We start from the raw sequence: 24,094 nt of genomic DNA, 5'->3' as shown, positions 1-24,094 counted from the left end.
AAATAAGGATCTGTGTTACTTTAGCAAATTAAAGTCATGGTTCCACTATCTTTACCAATTCAACAGAGATGTCCCTTTTTCCTTCTTATTCTCCAGGGTAGGTAGCTCTGAAACACCCAGAAGCATGGTTTCATCTTAGGATCTGTGTCTAAATAGGGTTTTTCAAAAGTCTGCATCAATTGTGTGTGACCCAAATCTTTTGGCCCTGTGTAAGGACATGAAGCTGGAACCCAACCCTCTTCCATCCCTCCTGGACCATGCCTTTTGTAACAACTTAGTCTTTGTTGCTAAATGTAGTCTTATATTTTTCTTGTTATTATTCCTATGACTGTATTCAAACAGGAAGATAATGCATTTCTCCCACACACCCCTGAGGTGGTCCATACAGTGGTAAATGTATTGTACTATTTCAACTTAAACCTGACATGTGAATGAAGCATCACAGATCTGAAGATGTGTTTTGTAACTGTAACTAGTTAACATTAAGGTGAAAGAATTGCTTGAAAAGACTCCCTGCCACCTGTGTTTGAGCGTGTGTTTGCATCTTTTAGTTACCTTTTTTTTCACTGAGAAATATTTTTTATAGGCAGATGGCAGATTTTAGCTGGAGATATAAGTCAGAATTTAGCCTTAGCAACACTGACCCAAATGAAAACTTGGCTAGACTGCTGGAGTACTCCACATTGTCAGTTATTTAAGAAGGTTTCTCAAATAAAAATAAATTTTATGTATGGAGCAATCTGTTCCATCCCAGTTGGAGACATCACTTCCTATCCATTAGAAACACAAAATAAATGTTACTACAGCACAAAGTTACTCTTGCAACATCATAATCTATTCAGAGAGTGAACCTTGCCCTAATTTGCAAGTACTTTTAATATTGGTTTATTGTTACTTGTTATCATTTTTTACCCCTTAACTTTTTAAATCTCATTTACCAGTGAGATTTGATAAAAGCTTCAAAGTCCTTTGGGAGAGAAATTGTTTGGTTTTGCTTAGTATCTCCATAAGGGCTAACACAGCAGGACTACAGGATTCTCTGAATCACTGTAGTCTCAGTAGAGACTCAATGGAGGGAAACATTGAAGGAACTCTGGATAAGTAGTCAAACTTGTACTGAAAATGCCTTACCAGTTAATTTGGCTCCTTCTACTTGATTATGCCAGTGATGTCAAAGGACCTACTGAGCCTAAAATAAATATAATGCAATGAACAATCAGAAATGCACATTACTATGTTTTACCTAGTATGTCTTTCTTGTGCAAGAGTACCTCCTGTAAGGCATGCTGCTGTTTTTATTTTGTGTCACTTACTAGTAAGCATTTAATTCTCAGTAAAAAAAACAAACCAAGGAATTATTAGGAAAGGAAAACAAATGTAAAATTCTTTGTCTGCATTTCCATATAAGTTCCAATTCATGTTGTGATATTTCTTCATTACTATATGCAGTTTTGTTTCTTTCCCCAAAATTGCAGCACTAAGTTGGCTAGAAAGAAGGGTCATGGAAATGATGAAGAACAGACTTGCTTCCATGGAAGAAAGAACTGTCTGAGTCATTATTCTTTAGCCTGGAGGCAAGGTGGCTGAGGGAATGTTATGATAAAAGTCTATATGATCCTAAGTTAGCACATGAGCTTGAAGAGCACGTGATTATTTACAATCCATCAGACTTCCACAACAAGAAAGCAACAAATCATATGTCTAGTGGTTGGTTTGACAGAAATAAAGGGAAATATAGCACATAGATAAACTGCAGAACTCACTGTGTTCACTCATTGACATGAGTGTCAGAAGTTTAAACTTGTTCAGAAGCTATCAAACAGTCAGAGAATAAAAATCTATCCAGGTCATTAAATACAGTGATACTATTTCTGATGTAATATAGCAATGTTCAGAACACTTACTGGAGGTGTTTACTGGGGAAATATTGGGATGTATATCCTATATTCTGTTCTAGCTTCATTGATATGTACTGCTGACCACTCTCAGAGACAAGATGATAGGTGAGATAGACATTTGATCCGAGACAGTATAGCAGTTAAGGGCCTCACATGTTCCACTGCAGCCTGATTTGTCCATTGCATTATTTTCATATTTACAATACTTTTCTTTCATCAGTGGAGTGATGACTTTTAGCCTGATGTTGAGGGCATCTGACTCTACACATCTCTGTATAATTTCTGTAAATCAAACTGTGATTAGGAAGTCTTGTTCATGCCCACACATTTTGTGCAATAAAAAGCAACCTGCCCTTAGTAACTGGGCTAAAGTGGCTAAAATGTCACTGAAAACTCAGAAGTCTCTTATATGCAAATGTTTAGTGAGCAGTGCCGGTGATTTAATTTTGGACTTGAGACATTTTGATGACCTGATGTCTAAAAATTTGCAACAATGATATATTGCTTTTAAAAATTTTTAGCAAAGCAGATGTGCAGTATGCATTCCTGACTAGACTAGATACTCATGTAGAGTGGCTCTGAAGCATGAAGTTTTAAAATGGCATGTCAGTTACTTTAGTAACTACATATCCTGAGGATCTCTTTGTTTAATTACTTCCACGTGTCTCACTTCTTTGCCTGGATCCTCTTCTCTTGTGGGGTTGAAACCACCAAAGTTCTGAAGTCACACTGTCGTGTTCCTGTCTAAGGGCTAGTCAATAGTCATTAGGGCAGCAGCTATGTATGAGGAGGTAACCCCAGTATTCTCCTTGCCTTGCATCCTGTTCATTTGCTGTTGGTACCAGACTGTCCTTGAGAGCTTGGAACTGGCAAGAGAGGGTTTGTTTTTTTTTCCAGGAGCAAGTATCAGAAGTCCAAGTCATCTTCTCTTCCTTTCATTCTGAGATGCCTTTTTCCTGAATGTTTTGAGCTTTCTACTTCTCCCTTTCTTATTCTCTTTTTGAATGGACACTTACACTGCATACCAACTGTATCTCAATCTGCAGAAAGTTGAACCAAAGCTCATGACCTCCCCAAGAAAGGTTTGCTTGCTTTTTATCCCCTCTTTCTTTTTATCTTCTACCCTTCATTCCCCCCTGGTTCGATGAGGGGGGGAGAAAATTCCCATATTTGGGAGTAGCAAAACGCAGACAACAAATTGTTTCTACTTCAGTCCTGGCAGCACAGGCCAGGAGTACCAGAATCAGGATGAGAGACGTTATCAACATGCTGGGAGAGACCTGACCTCTCCTGGAAGCTCAGTGTTGCAGTCCTTCACCTCGTTTTCTAGCTCAAGGGACTTCCATACCTTCACATGAACCTGACAGAGGTAATTTACTTGCAGTGCTGTCAGGAGCACATTTTATGTACAGTTTATAAGTCCAATAGAAATTACTCTTTTCACCCCCCAGTTTCTTCCTCTTTCTCTCTCATCTGAGCTGCTGTACAATAGCTGGCTATCCCTGTCTGAGCCATAACCATGAAATCTTTTTTTTTTACTTCAGTTGCCTTACAAAGTTAAACAGGGAACAACACTATTTATAAGCACATTATGTAAACATTAGCAGCAGAGGTCCAGCTGCTTAGCATTCAATTAATTTAGTTCAGTCAATATTGCATGGTACACAGTTTTGTCTGCTCGTATTGTAAACACATCTTGCCCTTGAGCACTTATTTCATTTGACTAATTAAGATCTACTTCTAAGTGCTCTCATTTTGTTGCCAGGCAGACTCACTCAGTTTTAGATAAAACTGTTGTACTTGGTGAAAAAGGCATTTGAAATCCAGGTCCATCTGGTTGGTGTCGTAGTGAGTCAGGCCAAAACCTGCTCTTCTTTAAGACAGTAGGGTCTCTGCATACCTCAGGACTCAGACTGGAGATTAATCAGGACATTTTGTATTTCTTACTTATGCCAGCATGTCTTATATGAGTACACCTCATATTTCTATGCAATATTGTGTTCCCGTCTGAGATGGTGAAAACCCTTTAAAATTTTTATTACTTAATTCAGGTGAGTAATTTTTTCAGATAAATAAATATGGAGGCAAGTATGAGGCCACTGTACTTGGGCTTTTTAGATAAGTAACAAGAATAAAGTTTTCATGATGGTCTGCCCTTTCTTTTCTGATTCCTCTCCCCACCAAGGGAAGGTGGGGAGTGAGTGAGTGGCTGTTTGGTACTTAGTTGCCAGCTGGAGTTAACCCACAATACAGGCTCACTCACTACTCTGACTATGTAAGTAGCTGAATTTTCAAATAATGAACAATTGCAGAAAGATTTAAAGTTATCCTGAGCTACATTAAAATTTTCATTCAGACAAAATTAACAATAATTGAGAGGAAAAAAAGTACTTTTCTAAACGAAATTAATTTCAAATACAAATACTAACTACGTTAACTTTTGAAAATGAAATATTGACTCATTTTAGAAAGTATATTTTGCAATGCACATGTATTGTACATGTACTTCACATTTTCTGTGTGCATATTTTGCCAAAATAATTATTCATTACTGAATTGATATACTTTGCTGGGGAGAAATTCTTGCTTGAAAAGTACCATGTTCCCTTGGGCAATGAACAGGCTGAATTCAGGAGCAGAGTGCAGTCCTGCACCAAGAAGATGAATGCCTTCTTGGACATCAAGGTATCTGAGATACTGCTATGGTTGTCAGTTTTCCCTAAGCACTGAAGAATGAGTAGGGTATTTTTGTGGCTAAAAGCATAGGCTGAATTCAAGGAACAGGCTTCTTAGGTGGTTGATGTACAAAGTCTGCTTGATATCTGCAGTTTTGTGTGGAGGGAGGCAGACATGCAGCACACACTCATTGGTGGGCTAATACAAAGTGTAATGGAGGGGCAAGTGCTCCATGGAGGGAGAAGATCCAAAGTCTTATAATCAAAAGATGCTGAATAGTTTTCTGTGTGCCTGATCTTGTTGATACATATTCCTGGCCACAGTAAGTGTATGAAATATTTGAGTTACAGGTTCTGTCGCTTGGACCCTAAATGTGAATACAAATAAGGCTGTCACGGTCTGCGTGGTTTGGATTAGAAATGGTAAAAATTTAAATAAAGTTTGTTTTCCCAGGAAGAGCTCTCCATGGGTAATTTAGTGATCATAGAATCATAGAATCACACAATCATAGAAAGGTTTGAGTTGGAAGGGAGGTTAAAGATCATCTAGTTCCTCTGTCAACCCTGCCCAACCCTCCCAAGGGCAGGGACACCTTTCACTAGACCAGGTTTCTCAAAGCTCCATCCAACCTGGTCTTGAACACTTCCAGGGATGAGGCATCCACAACTTCTCTGGGCAACCCATTCCAGTACCTCATCACCTTCACAGTAAAGAATTTCTTCCTAATATCCAGTCTAAACATACCCTTTTTCAGTTTGAAGCCATTTCTCCTTGTCCTGTCACTGCATGCCATTGTAGAAAGTCCCTCTTGTAGGCTCCCTTTAGGTGCTGGAAGATACTGTAAAGTCTTCCTGGAGCCTCCTATTCTCCAGGCTGAACAGCTCCAACTCTGTGAGTCTGTCCTCATAGGAGAGGTGTTCTCTCCCTCTGATCAGCTTGGTGGCCTCCTCTGGACTTGGTCCAGCTGGTCCACATCCTTCTTATGTTGGAGGCCCCAGAGCTGGACACAGTATTCCAGGGTGGGTCTCACGAAAGTGGAGTAGAAGGTGAGAATCACCTTCCTCGATCGTCTGGTCACACTGCTTTTGATGCAGCCTAGGATGTGGTTGCCTTCCTGTGCTGGGAGTGCACATTACTGAGTCATGTTGAGCTTCTCATCAAACAAACCCCCTAAGTCCTTCTCCTCAGGGCTGCTCTTAATCCATTCTCTACCCAGCTTGTATTTGTACTTACATAGGCATTTACAGAATATAAACGAATAACAATGGAGGAGGTTGGCCACATGAGGATTGGAGATGAGAGGAGATTGGCCATATATTCTGAGTTAAGTCACTGAGATTATTAGCCAAAATTGCACCTCACCAGCAGGAACAGATTGCAAGACTGGATAGCAATCTAGCAACCTTTAGGTGCTACTTCAATAGCTCAGATCTGTAATTAGAGTTACCATGCAGTCTTTCCATTTTCCCTGGACATCAGCACTATGGCTGTGCAGCCCTGATCCTGGAGTCCAGTGCCTCAGGTGAAATGAATCATTGTCTAATTCAGTTTCCATCTACATGCTGATGGACAGTTGTCTGTTTTACAAATAAGGTTTGCTCTCAAATGGTAACATGTATTTGAAAGACTGAGGGAGACAAACATGTATCTCTCTGCACAGATGTTTCCTGCTTGGCCAGGGAGATCCGAGCTGGCAGTCTGGGAAACTTGGTGCTGCTGTTTCCATGAAGATTGAATTTCTGATGAATTGAGGGCTGCCAATCACCAGAAGAGATAAATTCAATGAAAAATTGTATCAGTATGAATGAAGTCTTCAAACACAACTGAAATAATCTATGTTTTCTTGAAGTTTCCCACACACTGTGGTTTGCTCTAACAACCTGTGTGTCTTTGTACAGCCTACTCTTGCACTTAGTGTTTGTTGCTATAAGTTTATGAGGAAGATGAATAAATAAATAAAGCTGTTAGAAGTGGTAGGAGAAAGCTAATGGAAGAAGCATTAAGAATTTTATCTGAAGGGCTCAATTCTGTTCTCCATTCTGCAGAGTGGTTTCCTGAAGGCTGGAGGACTTGCATGTGAGTGTGCTGCTCACTTAATGAAACTATTTATATTAATGCTGTCCCAGGTCAGGTAAGCCATCTTCCCACGTTGAGATTTGAGGCACTGTGTTTTGTTATTTGCATTACTGTAGCATCAAGGAACGATAGGTATAGATAAAGACAGAGACTGGATAGGCACTGAGCAGATAATTTCTCAAGATTTATAATATCTGTAAACTCCAGTGCATTTGGGGCAAGGCTTCATTTTCACAAATTGAAGTGAATCCATGAGTACCAGAGCCTTCTTTTATACAGCAATTCACATCTTGGCAGAAGACAAGGAAATACATAAACTATATTTATGGCTGTAACATTCTAGGACAATTGCATTATCTCAAAGCACAGTGTGCCAGCTCTTCCAAGATTGTGATATGAGCAGGTGGAGAGATTATTTTTCCTTCAGCTCTGACTGCAGAAATACTGACTCATTTAAGAGCACAGTTGCTTCTGGAGAAATCAGCGCCTCACCTAAGTGCATCCTTAATTTTTTTTTAAACAAGCCCAGTTTTTCCTTTTGCTGTTCCCGTAACCTGGGGGCTGTCAGAGGCTGAAGACTGGGACTTGATGAGACTATGCTGAGAAGTGACTTGGCTTCAGCTTTCCTGTCCTCTGCGGTCACCAGGGGACAGTCTGCATCCTGTACTGGTACCTCTGAGGCTACTGAGATGGCATTAAATGAGAAGAGCAGTTGGTGAAAATAACTGCATTCCTCTGTGTGCAATAGAAAACTGCTGAAGATATACCAGACTTGACTAATTTCATATGTTCATGTACTGGAATGTCAAAGATTTGCTATTAAAATCTATATATCCATAGAAAGACAGCCTATCCATCTTTTTGAAAACGAAAAGAGAAAGTCATATAGACTGTACTATCAGCATCTGAGTAACTTGTAAATTTGTGTGCAGTGTAAAAATACATTGTGAAAGCAACATAACTGATTTATAATCCTCTGGGGAAAGAAATCTTCCCAAAGTGTGGAAACAGAGCAGTTGCTGTGGCTTAACACTAGTGTGCTGTGAAGAATGAATTATTTTATCTTAGTGACTGATTTAAGAAATGAGTGGTAAGGAATGACTTAAACTGAGCCAAAAATACATTTTAAGTTTTGATGGGGAAAAAAAGGCAAACATGCATTCCTATTTGGCTAATTTCTCAGTTTCAGTATCAACAAGCTATTTGTGAATCTGCCTCTCAGATTATCTAAAAAACAACTTGCTTGGCTTCACAGCACTGTGCTAGTCTTTCTGTTCCTGTGATGCTTAAATCTCCTACTGTGGATGCTCATGCTGTAATTTAAAAACCTCTCCTGTTTTTCTGCCAGCATGTTCTCTGCAGCTCAGAAGGATGGCATGTCAGAAGTTAATGTGGATCTACAGATTGTTGTGTGCATGCAGAGTCTCCATGGCTGATCCTTCTGAGAGTGTATTTGCAATGATACAAACTCCATGTGTGTATTCTGCACAGGGTATATCGAGTAATCTAGGGTGTATTATCTGAATGTCTTAAGAAATTATTAAGGTGAGTTTCAAATTGCAAAATGTGTTGCCCAGAGAGTAGTCACCTTGTTGTCCCAATTGGCTGTATATGGGATAAATTCTGCAGCCTTTTGTGCTGCTCTCCATTCCTGCTCTTGCTGGGATGTTTCCCATGGTACTGTCTTGCTTATTTTATGAGTGTGCTTTTCTATTTTCTGCTGTTAACTGTCCTTCTGCTGGGCTTTGTGGGAGCTAGTCACTTGAATCTGGCATTTGATCCAGAGAAAAGTCTTTGTGAAATAAGGCATTTTGTGCATGTCATAGCACAGGCAGCAATGGGAGTACAGCAGGCATGGATGGAGACTCACCTGCACACTGGTGTATTGTGAACACTGTGAGTGGGATGAGGTGCTAAGAACAACCTGTCACTTAGAGGTGGCAGATTAAGACAAGATGCACAGGTTGGAACCCTTCTGCCTTTTGCATTCAGATAGTTAATAATCTCAGAAAGATGCACTCTTTGAGTGATCTGAGTTTTGGAACTCATACCTCTCTCTCTTGTCTTGGTCCACCAAGTTTGAAAGAAATTTAAGACTGAGTATGTATTTTAGAACAGTTAAAGGAGTTGGTCAGAAGCAGAAGAGAGCTTTTATTCCCAGTGCTATGCTGTAATAACCAGAGACAAGTCAAAGTGGAGAAAATGAGAGTTTTTCCTCCCCAGGGTTTGCAGGGCCCGTGGGAAGCAACATGCCAGAACATGGGTTTATGGCTGACAGGTCTCGTGGGGGAGCAGGGGCAGTCTGACAGGGGGTGACTGAGAGAAGCTCTTCATTTACAGATGTGGCAAAACCTAAGCAACTGTGGGACCGAGAGCTACCCTCATTAGGAACATCAGAAATGGAAGCTCTTAAAAAAGGCATTGGGTTGGTCATCCTTCCAGCCTTTTTCTTTTTTTTTTTTTTTTTTTTTTTCAGTTGGGAAGGAGCCTTGCAACTGGCTTTCAAAATACTCCAATAAGCTCCATTGAGAAGGGAGAGATTATGCCTTCTGTGGAAGCAATTTGATATGCTTGGTGAGGAGAAGCAGGATGAGACCAGATACCCTTTTAGCGGTTTTGGATACTTTAGGGAAAATACGTAAGTGGATCCAGCTCAAAGATCTTGCAGCCTCAGGTACCAGAGCAGTAATATTCATTAGTGAATTTTTATTGCCAAGCATGAATAAATTACTAGATATCTGGTGCCTGCAGACTGGCAAAGGAAGAACTGAATAGGAAATCTTGGATTTAAGACAGTTTTTCATCTCTAAAAAAATATCCCTATTTGTCTGAGTTGCAGGTTCGTACATCAGTGGTAGTTTAAATGCAATCATACCGTGGATCAATGCAATCTTATCTGAAGCAGGGAACTGTGATAAATCTGTACAAATCTCATTCTGTCAGATATCTCTGTGCGAAAAAAGGTGATAATGAATGTTCAGGTACGAACTCAGTTGTTTTTTTCTGACAACAAACTATGTAGAGGTTTGAGTGGTGTATTTTATTGATTTACTGTAATATCACTGTAAGTTGGTTGTGCTTTCATCGAAGCATTGCATATATTTAGTGTTAGATCTATTTCTGTATGAAGAACAGACAGCCAAAAAACCAGCTGAATCAAGGCAGAATTGCCATTTTTTATACTGTATCGAACTAAGTAAATCTTCCTCTTTTCCTCAGCTGTATTCTCAGGTTTCTGTGAGCTTGTTCAGTTCACTCACACAAGTGGTGTCTAAGAGTGCTACTGACAAGACTAAAGCATGGTTCAGTGTTGCCGTGTCAATCCCTGAATCATGCTGCAGCTTTCCAGTTGTCATAGAGACACAGATTTTTGAAACCAAAAGGACAGTTCTGATAATCTGCCCAGACCTGTTGTAAAACACATAATAGCTTGCCAATAAGTAAATAACTTTGCCAAATTGCAGACCAGCCTGACCCTCCCTCTCCTGTGACAGTGAAACATATTTCACTGAAGTCTGGAGATGCTGTAAGTAAAACCCTAAATGGGGATTTAATTTATTGTCAGTGATGCTGTTGGCACACCATTATTTTCTGATGAGTGAAAGCCAGGTGCAAGCTTAGTCCACAAGGTCATGCTGTGATTGTGATACTGGCGACCTCAGAGGGATGAAGAGTATTAGAGTAATAACAGTATCTGTCTTATCTTGTAGGTAGTGTGATGAGGTCAGCACTTGTGATTGTAATGAGAGATGCTAGAGTGGGGCAGCTGTGTGCAGTCAGAACTCTGACAGACAAGCTCTGGGTGATACAGTTGTAGCAGTTTCATGCTACTGTTCCTGGTTGTTTGCATCCTCCTCCTGTCTGCTGCTTTATCAGCTAAGATCAGTGTCTGTATCTCACCCATGCCAGTCCAGAGCCTGTTGTAGCTGCTGCCAGGGACAGCAGACTTGTGCCAAGGCACTTGGTTCTGAACTGTCATAGCAACTGTAGCCCTTGCCAGAGGCTACCTGGTACAGCAGAATTAACAGCTGGGGGATTTAACATCTTAAATGGCCAAGCTGACATCCACCAGAGCTCATGTGAGAGCTCCAAGCAGTCTGTGTAACCTCCAGCCAAGTATTAAGTCTCCTCTTTCCCAATATATGCTAATCTGTGAGAAATGCATTGTTACAGATCCCAGCTCTGCTGATGAAGCAGTTCCAGTTATAAAATCCCTTGATTTTTTACACTTAAGTTTCCAGTGGCCATCATGATATTAGGCACTGGAACAGGTGCAAAATGTCTGATATGGTCTCCCCACCTACCACTGCAGAATTTGGAATAAGGTAAACTGCTTGAGAAAAGCTGTGAAAAATGTGTGTGAAGGAACACGTGCAGTCGAAATGCTCTCCTCCTAAATGTATACATTTCTCTGGTTGACAGCCATGCATATATGGCCTCCACAGTCCTGTAAGACAGTTTCTGGAAAGCTGGAAATGCAATTTTTTAATGAAAATAATCTGCTGGCTCAATATAGACATGCATTATCCATGCCTTTGCTGTACTGCCGGGGAGGTTTGATAATAGGGCAGTGTTTGATTCCTTGTGCTCTTTTCCATTCCTGTGTCACACAGTTTTTTTGCCGCTATTTCCAAGTCCTGAAATTACTCACTGGTAAGTATTATTAAGGAACAATTCTTAGCATTTTAGATTTTCAGGGATTGTCTTTGGCTAATTTCCACAGCATCCCTGGGAGCTGAAACGGCTCACTGCCTTTCGGCTTGCAAATAGTGTGACGTTCATCTATTCTTTGAGCAATTAATCTGTGGGACTTCTGGTTCCTCTGGCACATGCTCCTTCTGCAGCAGGAGTAAGTCACCCTTAAAAACACACAGAAACTCAAAAGAGGGCCAGGTAGTGTGTACTTCAGCATTGCTTCGGCACTGCTGCAGAGCTACAGAGTTGTGGATGCAGTGGGGAGCACCCAGATTTTGGAGAGGAAAATGTGTCTCCAGCTTGCTTTTTTCAGAGGTAGGGAAGCACCCTGGGGCAGAAAAATGACTCGCTCAGAAGCCACTTGCCTGCCATCCTTTAGGAATGAAGGAAATCCTGCAGCTCTCACAGTACAACAGTACTGCTCTGGAAGCTGGTGCCACATGGGTTAAGCCATATAACTGTACACAGTATAAAATTGAACAAAACTACTTTCCAGTGCTTTGAAAATGGTTTGTCAGTGCCCATACTGCACAGGATCTGTCTAGTGGTGAGAAATGATGCTTGCCATTACACAGGCTGTTCCAGAAATGCTTAGTGATTACAGTACCACCTTCCCTGGCCCTTTTATTTAAGGAACAGTTCTGCCCTGGGGTTCATTTAATTCCTGTCTCTCCCAAAACTGAGGTGGATAAGCCTTTCTACCAAAGGGATATTTTTTTTAATCAAAAAAATGTTAACAGTTTCATGTTCATCCTGGCTCTGTGAATATTTGTATACTGGCACAATAGAAAGTTTAATAGCTGAAGGGTGATGCAGGAGCTGGAAGGAGAGCTTAAGGGTGGGATTCTTATAAACCAGTTCTGTCATGGAAGGAAACACCACATGCCTAATACATGTGGCATGAGCAGAGAAGCAGTGTCATGGTTATCACCTCTTTAATCACCCTCTCCATTCTGCCTCCTTGTAACTTTCAAGTGGAATGGCAGGTAATACTAAGTACAGAGTACACAGGACAACTGGCTTACTTGTACTCAAATGCCTAAGAAAGAAGCAGTCAGCCTGTCCTTTTGAACTCTGTTCTTCCAAGTATGATCAATAATTTTCAAGAGTTTTAGAGGTGCAGAGGAGAAGAGCGGCGGTGCAATAGAAGTTATATTTTAGGTGGAGAATTGTCAAAGATGCCAATGCCCCTGATGCATATACTACCTCTGGGCTTTCAGTAGGAGGTAAGCATGTCTGTGCTTTTGTCATTCAGTTGATAGTAGAACTGACTTAAGTACTCATGAGAAATAATTCAGTCTCCATTTTTGACCTGTTGGCAATTTGTGATCAGCTCAACAAGTATTAACATATCAACATATGTATCTCTGGAGACATGAATTATTTATATGGGTGTTCAAAAGGTCAGAAAAGCAATTTTCTTTTGGGGATGTATGACTGGCCACGTGATTTACATGGTATCCTCTCATCCCCGATTGTGTTAGCATTTTAATTGCTTATTCCGTCTGATCCTATTTTGATTCTTGATGAGGTCTCACTGATAGTAATTCTCACTGAACATTTATCCCTAAAAAGATTCATTTATGTGAAAGCTTGTGAATAAAGAGGTGAAAACCAGTCAAGTATCCATCTGATTTGTTATTTGAGCTGGTAGCTGATAAACGCTTATGTACTTTGATCAGCTTCAGCCATGACTGAGACGGAGACTTCAAATCAACTACCTCCCAGCAAATAATACAGGTATGAATTCAGTATGAAGGCAACTTCAGTATCATCACCCATTTTGATTACTGTGGTACAGTATATATCCATTTCCTCTGCTGATCAGGTAGAAAAGCTACTGAGGAGATGTGTCATGCACTTTATTTTGAAACACAATGTATGACTCATTCCCCAAATATATCCACTGCATGCCTTAATAGTTTTAAGCCAGAAGATGAGCTAAGCAGCAGCAAACAATATCAAGAAAACTGGTTTGTGCCAAAAAATGCAGGAGACTGCAATGTCCAAGGATGGGATGACAACCACGTATCCCAACAAGCAACTTAGGTCCCGTAAATTGGTGCATTATGACACTCAGACAGAGTTTTGAACTATCAGAAAGTGACTGGGGAGATCAGTAGGGTGATGGGCAGCACTGGAAAAGGAAGCTAGAGTTGCTTACTGCCTCTGCTTCTCGGGAAGGAGAAGAAAATGGCTATATATGTGTTCATACATGGGGGTGTGGGTTTGTGGTGCTTCAGTCAGCTCAGGGCAATGGAAGTATGGACAGGCTAAATGAAAGCAGGCTAAATGAAAGCAGATGTACAGGGAAGATTAATGAATGTTGATCTAACACGAATATTCATCACATGAACACAGACTTGGCCCAGCTTGCCATGTTACTGTGTCTGTTGAGGGGGTTTGATATGGTGCACAACCAGTATGTTCTTCCAGACACTTTCTTGAACGAGTTGAATGGTGAACAAAGAATAAGCTACTGTGGAGACTCTGCACTGCAGCTGTTGAGGTGTTTCATGGGGAACCATGACAAAACTGTCTCCCTGCTTCTCTTTCTGACATGTCAGCATGCAATGTCAAAACACTAGGATCTTAAAAAAAACCCAAACCAAAACAAAAAAAAACCACCGTTTTTAGATCTCTAAAGGAATAAATGAGCAGGTAGTGTTCAGACAAGGCTCTCAAGTAAAAACAATTATCATTAAGCTGATTGTGAATGTTTACTTGATTAAAATCTTTTGCTGGTGGAATAAAAGGTTTGTTGTTTTTAACCTGACAGAAAATTTATAAAATTACTGTAAAGAGACTTTCCAGGAAAAGGAGGAAAAGCAAATAATTCTTGGGAAACCATTCTGAGTTTCTTACCAAACAATATAAAATCTAAATTAAAAGCTGCCCTTTCACTGACTTACTTCAGTATGGAAAGTAATTTTGAAGGTATTTGGCCATTTCAATTCCTTAAATAAGGCATTTTTTCTGGCGGCATGAAGTAGAAATTATAAATTACTATAAACACTGGGCCGAGAGCTCCTCTTTTGCTGGGCTCTTGTGAGCCTATGAGTGCTCTATTTTTTTTCAGTGCCTGACAACTGCCACCTCAGATATGTTGAGATATATTACTTTTATGTATGTACTGTCAATTAAAACCTCTGCAATTCAGAATAAACTGAAATCTTTCCCAACATTTTCTAAGGCTACAGAGTTACCTTGTCCTCTTTGGTTTAGAATTTTTTATTTTGTTACAATACTACTAAACATTTTATATGCGATTATTCCGTTGTTTTGACGCTGTGAAAATGTTTTTATTTGTCAGTTCTAGGCAACTGAAGAGTAACAAAATTCTTTTGAAAATTGATGCTGTGAGGTTCTAGGGACGTCAACCTCCTTTCAGTCCACAGCAAAATCTTATATCATGAATTTCTGCAGAATGAAAGCTATATTTACTGGACTGCTCAGAGATTTTATTTCCTTGGGATGTGCTACAAACAATAAAAATATTGCTTTTGTTAATGACATAAATACTAGGAAATTATTTTCATTAATCATGGATCAGCTTTTTTCTCTGCTTATTTAAAACTTCAAACTATCCATCAAATATTAAAATTGTTCTTTCTCTGCAGTAAAGGGAAACAAAAATGCTGTACTTGGGGAAATCTGTTAATCCTTTCTAGAACTTCATATTTTAGAGGGAAGTATTATTACAAAAAAAAAAAAAAAGATTTCTTGACTCAGCACAACAGTTGCAACGTGAAAAATGGAAATTCTATGGCAACTGCAGCATTATTTTGCCTTGGACTTTAAGTAGTCTCAACCAGTTTGTTTAGACAGACTCCTCTGCAGTCAGTGGCAGCAGCTGGTCTGACCAACAACAGAATAAAGATTCTTTTCAAAAATCTTTAGCAGTCATTTCTCTAAAAGCTACTATCATAAAGGATATAGAGACTGTGTTAATAACAAAAATTTGTAAGCGCACACCTTGTTCCTATGCTCATGGAAGACAATGACAAAGCTCTCGTTAACCTTGGTCCTGAAGGGTCAAGTTGTTTCCTCTTATAACCTCCAAGTGATCTGGTGAAAGCAACTGATCAATCCTGCCACTACCATGTGGGACAGATGTTAGACTTATATTAGAGTTGAATGCACCAAGATGAAGTAATTAGTTCAGGTTCTGCAGTGATTATGCACTGAAGATGGGCAGTATTCAGTTGCTGTCCTCTGAGCTAATCATCAAGAAATAAACTCTTCACTTGCTCAACAAGAGATTTTGAAAGATATCTTACAAGCTTGGATCAACCGATATTGTGAATGAAACATATTTTGGCTTATGTATTATGGAAATACATTGGGCATGTTCAGTGTGCAAGCTCACTGGACACACAGCGTGTCAACAACTTGCTCCTGTTTTGCCTAACCTGTCAATGTCTTTCAGTCCTCAGCTGTCATTTGGCCAACCCTCTCCCTCCAATAACTTACAACTTTCAATTTCTAGTGTGCAGTTTTGTTCATCCAGAGGATATCTGCGTAGGTCCATCATGCAAGCAGCTGTTGTTGTGATCCTGTAAGAGGAGGGTGAAAAAAATAATGAGACTTGAAACCACATTTTACTTATTTGAGGTGGCAAGATTTTCTATAGTGGCTTTTCTCTTTGTTTAAATGTAGAATGGTTCTGCACATGGATTCCTGGCATACAGGCTTCTCAGAGCTTGTAAAGCATGATTAAATAATTTATACAGCACAATATACTGATTAATGTATAAAGCATCAGAGCATACGCTGAATATTGTAGAGCAGGATTTTGACTGAAAATCTTATGTGCAAAAGTGCTTTGGAGAACCTTCAGAGATATTTCTATTTGGGCATCTTATTTTTAATGTTCTTATTTCAGACACCTTCAAATTGTTTTGTGAATTTTTTATTTATAACTCGTTCTGCTGACAGCTTTCTTTTTTCATTTTATTGTCACTTACTGTTGTTTTAATTTTGTCTGATAGATATGTGCACTTTCATCCATGCGGTAGAAATACTGGTAATACCTCATTTATCTTTAATTATCTTTATGGTTTCATGATCAGTTTATCATTAATTATGACAATTGAACATCACCTCTTAATAATGGCATGAGACAATCAAACGTTTGTGAAATATAACATCGTACAGTGGCTACTTCATGAATGTTGAGAGTAACTGTGATTGCAGGCTGGATATTTCAGATCCTTGCTCCTTCTAGAGGGCATGTGAGTTGATACATGGTCTCTAAAGATATTCTCCATAGCCTAAGACTTTTTGAAAAGCAATTCCTCTCCCTTTGTTATACCATAAATCACAGAGCATCTGAACAAATACTTACTGATAAGCCTGTGACATGTGGGAGGAAGGTTAAGAGACTTCATGAGGATAGGGGTCAAATTTTAGCTTTCTTAAAGGTCCCTTTAAGAAAGACAATCATATTGGTGTTTTCAAACTCACAAAAGTTTTTTGCCTCTTTTTTTTTCTTTTTTTTTGGGGGGATAGATGGGTTCTTAAATGCTTACAAAACTTTTGAAGCTGTGAATGGTCAAACTTGATTTGTAATTTTATTGGTCTCTCTCTCCTCTCCTCTCTCCAACGATTTCTACCAGAGAAAGGCACATAACCTCTTTTCTTGATGTGGATTCGATCCTGTTGTTCCAGTTCCATGTTAATTAATACCACAGGAACACATCTTGAGATTTTACTTTTGATGTGCTGAAAATAAGGCACACTTACATGCTATATTGGGGTAACAATCCTTGCTGTCACCAACTGCTTTATTACAGTGACATGCTTCAAAATATCCTAAGTCTACAAAATTCATCTGTCATATCTAAGTATAAGGACTAGAAATGGTTGTAATGAGAACCCGTCCATGAAACCATTCTGGAATACTGTGCAAAGTGCCATGAAAATGGTATGTTTATACATTTTCTCAGGCTGATTTTTGTCACATTAAATTGAAATGCATGTGTCTTAACAGGTTTTGCATTTGTCATAAAAAGGGTCAAGGGCTTCAGCTGCGGTAGGACCTCATTTAGATTAGCCATGTACCAACTACACCTTACTGACAGGCATTGAGAAGACATGCAGCACTAATTTGTCAGATGTCTGCTTAATAATGCTTAAGATCATACGTAATAATATACTAACATTAGTCACAGTTAAATGCTTTTTTAATGAAGGTTTCATAGGGCAATGTTTTGTTCCCAATTAATAAATTGGCTTCTATGGTAATTTAGTTCACCTATATCAACCAGATTTTTTTTATGTACAGAAATAGAAGTTGACATAGTGTTTTGTAAACCACTGCAGAGGTGCAACACACCCCTGCCTCATCCTCAGGCTGCTCCCATTTCAGGAACTCTCATTAGGCTTTCGCTTTTGAGTAACGAGTTGAGTGGTAAAGGGTACTTTGACTGTGCCAGAAACTCTTGCTTGGCTAAGGTGGGGGTGGCACTGCCTGTACAAGGGACTTCTGTTGCCTGACCAAAAAGGGGAATGAGAGATAATCATCCATCCCCTGACAGCTTTGGAACCTTATTTACCTGAATTGTAGCCTAAGTGAAACAGTACCATTGTTACTGAACTTTTTAAAAACTCCAGTAACTGCCAGCTTGGATTACGGCCAGGATGGAAGCCAACAAGCATTTTGTGACCGTATAAGCGGCTGTTTTAAGTGAGGTCCTTTGGGCTCTCCTGGAGTGCAGTGGGATGCAGCAGCATCTCTCTCTGAGAGGGAAGCCGTTCAGAGCTCATCAGCTCTCAAATTTGCAATACTGGCAGAACCATCAGTGAAAACTGATGGTGGGACATGGTCTGACTCCCCCCTCCCCCAGCTCAAGGTTCAAGTCTCACCCACTGAGAAATGACAAGGCATTTGACCTTAGTATTTCACTGAACTTGAGGGGAATTTATAACAGCTATATCTTAGTAAATTTATATATACACAGCTTTATGTCTGTATATGTTTGTGTGTGTGAATTGACTGAAACACACTATAGCAAGTCTAACATTAATGTTGCTTCTTGGATCTATAATTAAGTCACTGTGTTAACTGCAGTAAATTCTACTGAATCCTTTTACCAATGTTAAATTAGTCAATTATTAAGTGCAGCTAAAGCCTTTAGACTAAACTATATGGTACTGAAATTGGACTCAGCCTCACCTAGGCTCTATTAGGAATTTAGAAAGCAAAGGACCCCTCTCTGAACTTTGTGACTCAACAGGAGGGTCTCCCTTATTCTTCTTCACTCTTACCCTTTTGCATCCCCCACTTCTGAGTAAATAATTCTAAATTGATTCTAGTCAGATTTTCCTTTGTATGCTTCATCTATGTAATAAATAATAGAGTAAACCTTTCCATAGCACTTTGTGAAGTTGTACATTCATAAATTTATATAAAACCTGCTTTTAGTAATACATTTAATAGTGATTCTTTGAGTTACCTTAACCACTCATTTGAGCACAGTGTTTAAGCTATTTCCTATTGGCCAGTGTATCTGTACGGCTGACTTCTGCAGTTTTTACATAAGCTACATAAGTAACAGCAATTAGCTATTTTTCATAACATCATAACATAACATCAATGCAAATTAATAGTGTAGTAGTAAATAATGCAATTGTTCATACCTGGAGTTTAAATACTCTACATAATTTTCCCCCCAGACATGAATTCTGACAACTGCATTGTCTTCTCACTATTTGTGCAGTTTTTGGCGCACTGCATTTTTTGCTGTTTCTGATCTCTAATATAATCCAAGAACAAAAGTTAATGTATGCATTACTAAGACACGGTACTGCTAATTGCAGGTGGGGTCTGGAAGTAAATGCTTGGATTATGGAGAAGAAAGTTAATAAACAAAAATAAGTTATTTTTTTCTGGCAATAGTAAGTGATCCAAATCTGCCTGGCCTGTCTATTGGTAATTTCTCATCCTTCATCCTGGTTAATCACTACTTGTGATGCTACAAGGAAAGGTAAAACAAAGCACTTCATCTATGCTCTCTGCCTCCCTCAGGTATGTTTTGCATTCTGTATAGGACCTGTGAGGCAGCCTCTGTGCTTTAGAACTATTCTTCATACTTTCGGGAAGATGGAGAGCAGCTTTCCCCTCATGACTCTTGCAACCCCTTAGCAGCAGTGCTGAATGCTACTGTGGCTCTCTGGTGCAATAGCAAGCAGGTGCTTCCATGGGAGTTAAAGGGCTTTTGCTGAAGTTTGCAGAGATAAGGGCTGCACAACCTGAGACAGGAAAGACAGTGGTAGGTAGTGGAGGGTATCTGTCAAGAAGCTTGAAAATTGTGGCTTCCAGCATCAGGAGAAAGGATCATGCTTCACTTGTATATCCACAGCTTTGGAAGTGGTGCAGTGCCGTGGACAGGGGGATGATAAGCAGTATCTGCCCGAGGATTTGTCAGAGCCAGCTGAGCCTGAGCTACACAGCCATGTGAATGGGAAAAGGCCAATGGGAGCTGCTGGAGGCTCCTCCTTGAAGGGAGGACACAATGTTGTCTCTCCTAAAGCTGGAGGTGCTTAAAATTTATTGGGAATCTTAGGCTTCCTTGAAACTAGCTACTTGTAATTGCGGTAGGAGTCTTCACGATCCAGCAACGTTCATTGCCTGTAATTCATAAATCTGCTTTTCAAGCATTTCTTTCTCCCTCATGGTAGAGCTCAGCTGTATAAAATTGTTAATGGTATTATGCTCTGGATAATCACAAAACTTGTTTAAGGAGATAAATTAAACCCAGATGCAATCACAGTAATTGTCTCAACGAAAAAAATAAAATCTTTTATTATACATACGGTAAAATCCCAGACCTGTTAGTGGTTGTACTCTCTCAGAGGAGAGAGTAACTGATGGCTTGCACATCAGTTAAAAATAAAGACATTCAAATGCAGAATACAGGAGTGTAATGGCAGGAAGGGGAAGGAAATACCCTGAAGGTAGGGCAAAACTGCAGTAAATCTGTATTCAAGAGGATTAGACCTGAAAGTCCCTCACACAAGCAGTTTGTGGCAATGGCTGAATATCATGAGCCTCTGTAAATGTTTAGGTGGAGGATTAATCCTACATTTGAAGCAGAACTATTTATATTTCAAAGTAGGATATGTTTCTTCCAGGCTTTCCATTCTTAAAATATGTTTTAAATTCTGCTGTTGGGGCTAATGTATTTTGTTTGTACAGTGACTTTGACCATACCGTCCTTACATTCTTCAGATTCATTTGGATACAAATGAAAAAAAAATGGGATTATGCAAAGAAGGCAAGCAGTTAGGTAGAGATATATGATTACACTACTTAATTTCATTCATGTCAGTACTCAGACATTCAGGGGTGGAATGAAGTCTGAACTGCCAACAGACAAGACAAATAGCATTTGCATAAAAGCAAAATTAACTGATTTTTTTTAAAAAATTGTGGCTTGGGTTTCAAGTTATCTGATCCATAGCTTAGCTTTGATGCCTTACTCTCTGAATATCATATTCTTACTGTAAAAGCAGGGGGTTTTTTGCTAAAAATAAAATTATATGAAAGAAAACACTGACATCCACTATTTGCAAAACTGACTTCCTTAATAATAAGTAATAAGTAATACTGTCAGAAATTTCCCTGCAGAGCAACAGGTTTTGTAGGAACAAATGGTAAAGCTTAATATTCTGGGTTAAATCACTGATGAGCATGTAAAGTAAGTTCAGAATGAGTACAGGAAGTGGATTTATGGTTTAGTACTTATAGTGTTTCCTCAACATGCTGCCAAAAAGCTGATTCTCAATTCTTGGATAAGAAATAGAAGCAATATTTAAGACAGCCATAACAACTAAATGTGAAGATGATCAGAGCTAAACAATGCAAATTCTGTTGTGAAATGTTTCCTTCATTTGGAGGACAGGTATCAAATTTTAATATGTTTATTCTTTTTCTGTCAGTCAACAGAGCATAAATTATAAATATATATGAATTTATGAAGTGGGATAGACTAATTTTTTTCCTTAAAAGCTAAATAAAATCTGCAAATCAAATAAAAAATAAACATGTTTCTCTTAGCTACTGCAGAGCTGGGTTTCTAGTATATGCTGGAAGTAGACTTTCATATCCCAGGTAAAACACTGCTTTTATTAAATCAATGTAATTTAACTTCAGTGGTACCAGGGAACTTAATCCCCTGGCAACTGTTTGACATCAGAACCCAGATCCATATCCCTGGCTGCCATGTTGTCCTATAGCTCCCCTGAGACACTCCTTATCCCATTCCTATTTCCCCCTGGTCATATCAATTTAACATCTGCCAAGCCAAGGCAGAACTTGGCAGCGCTGACTGTTGTTCTTGTTAGACTGGTTTAACATGGTTCATCAGCTGGGCTCACTGCTGGACCCTAAAGATGGTTAATGGCACCATCTCTGAAGAGAGTATTATGATGAAGGACTGATGAAGGCAGTGCTCACCTTTTGTCAAGGTGATGAGTTTTGTCAAGTTACTCCCACACCAGTGTTATGCACCACTGAATTGCCACAGTCAGCTCACTGATGATAAGCTGCTTGACCTTTGTCTCAGAGGGAAGTCCTGGAAGAGCCAAAATGCTATTCTTAAATAACGTTTCCTGTCTATCTCAGCAGCAGAGCCTAATCCTGTGTTGTACATTTAGTATGTCTTAGGCAGGGGAAAGCCACCGAGTTAATGCACAGTGTGACATCCATCTGAGAGAGAAAGAATGGTTAGTGAGTATGTCTTTATATGTCCAAATAGTTACTGATCTGATGCAGGAGATGTTGACTGGAGTAAGAATATGCCTCCTCTTGCTGTTGTAGTCACTTAAGTTTGATTCAATTAGTATTCTTTAACATAATCCAGGCACTAGTTTATTGCATCAGTTTTTTGCCAACAAAGCTATGTGGTGTCTTTTTCACTTCCTAAAAAACACAAGTTCTCTTTGAGGATAACTGGTAGCTTGGTGAGGAGAAGGTGAAGCAAGAAATCAGAAATCATCTTGAGCCCTTCCCAAGACATCTGCCCTTAGTTCTGAGGATAAGATAATGGGCTAGACAGACCTTTGGTCTAACATTTGACCATAATTTTTGATGTTCTGACCTTTGATCAAGTCAACAACTTAAGTACAGGCCTACCCCTTGTCATTTTGTGGTCCATCGCAGGCAATCTTTACTTCCCCAAATCCTTATTTTCAGAGTCTGACTCACCTAGAGCATTTATATATATAGCCTGCATATGCAATGAATGATTTTGGGGTAGTTTTCTCAGGGAAACAAGATCTAATTTCCTTCACAGGATCTAACAGACTGTAGAAGATGGGTGAAAATAGTCTGGTCTTCTACAGGAACTACAGGTACAAAGCAAGATTGATTAAAAAAGAGGAACGTGTATCCATGATATTTCATTCCTGCATGCCCAGGAAATGTTTTCTATTTCCAAATATTTGATCTAGTCTCTTGCACCTGTGCACAAGTAATAGCACTGCTGGGTCTTTAGAGCTCTAATTATATGAGTAGTCCTGCTGAGTTACCTGCTCCTGTGACATGAAATTCTGTCAGTAGAGATTGTGGGATCCACAGACTAAGGCAAGTAGAAGTAGGTGCAGTGCATAGTAACCTTTATAGTGCATATGGCAATATATATTTTTAAAAGCCTGAATCATGAGATCATGTAGACAGGGAGATGAGATGTGGACATTGTCACAAAATATCTGAAAAAAATTCAGAACTCCTTAATTCTTTTTTAAATATACCCAGTGACAAGATGCACAAAATTAAAAAGGAGAGTTCTTGGACTTGTACGCTGTCAGAACTGAGTCACTGGCATTTTGTGAGTTGGAGCAGGTGTAAATAACTAATGCATGCTTCAAGGCAGAGGAGCTGCAGGGCTGTATCCTTATCTCTGGCAATTCCAGACATTCAGGATGAGCAAACAATGAAAGACTACAGCATGAGAATCAGCTCTGCGCTACCATCTATTCAAATGTAAATACTCTTATGCTAGACTGAACTGACTGTGAATTTGAAACCTGCTATCCATTTGCTGTTTATTCTTTTTCTCCCCTTGTGGTGGGGGGAAACAGTTTTCCCCCTGAAGCTATAAAATGGTAAATCCCCAGGGGGTGGTGACCCTTAAGGTTTTAAGCCAATGAGTGCTTCTGCAAAATATAAATATATCACACTTAGACCGGAAAAGAAAGTTGTAGTTGTAGTTGTTGTTGGAGAGGTGGCCATGTTGTGAAAGCCACGAACTGAAGGGGCAAGAGCCCCTCTGGGGGGCCACAGCCCCCCAGCCCCCGGCTGGGGTCATAGAAACTCGGAAACAGTGTTAAACTGGACTGAGGTCTGTGACTGAGAGGCTGGAAGTTTTTTTTCTCCACCGTGAGCAGCAGAAGTGGTGGCAAAAAACAACACCACTGGTCAGAGAAAGTGGCAGAGAGCCAATAGATAAGACAGAAGCAGCAGAAACAAGCACTGAGTTGAGATGTGGGAGGGAGGCTTGGACTAGAGAATTGGATTTTGGGGCTCTCAAACCATGACACCCCTCTTACAGATTGTGTTTACCTCCTTTACTGTTTTTGTTTGTTTGCTTTTGTTTTATTCGGTTGTTTTTTTAATGATGAAGCGTTATTTGCTGGAGAAGGTCACTGCTGATCTTCCTTTAAGCATTCCAAGTTCAGAAGTTCATTGAAGCACTTTGAAGCTTATGAGTTTTCTAATGAGGGCTTGCAATAATGGTGATCTACAG

General features: G+C 39.6%; 1 protein-coding gene across 6 annotated transcripts in view; it reads right to left on the bottom strand.

Annotated features, from left to right (window-relative positions):
* GABRB1 (gamma-aminobutyric acid type A receptor subunit beta1) overlaps window positions 1–24,094 on the bottom strand; it is a 115,849-nt gene that overhangs the window by 13,572 nt on the left and 78,183 nt on the right. For all 6 annotated transcript variants that reach the window (XR_004356559.1, XR_004356560.1, XM_032685074.1 and 3 more), the window contains one exon: window positions 15,819–15,901. Coding sequence is in view for 4 of the 6 variants with exons in the window: in XM_032685074.1 (XP_032540965.1) it covers window positions 15,819–15,901 (83 nt within the window). In the remaining 2 variants the exon portion in view is untranslated. The remainder of the gene's footprint in view (window positions 1–15,818; window positions 15,902–24,094) is intronic.

This window comes from Chiroxiphia lanceolata, chromosome 4, assembly GCF_009829145.1.
Source record: "Chiroxiphia lanceolata isolate bChiLan1 chromosome 4, bChiLan1.pri, whole genome shotgun sequence".
Lineage (NCBI taxonomy): Eukaryota > Metazoa > Chordata > Aves > Passeriformes > Pipridae > Chiroxiphia > Chiroxiphia lanceolata.
The sequence above is the reverse complement of the archived record's forward strand: the minus strand, read 5'-3'. Positions and strand labels throughout refer to the sequence as shown.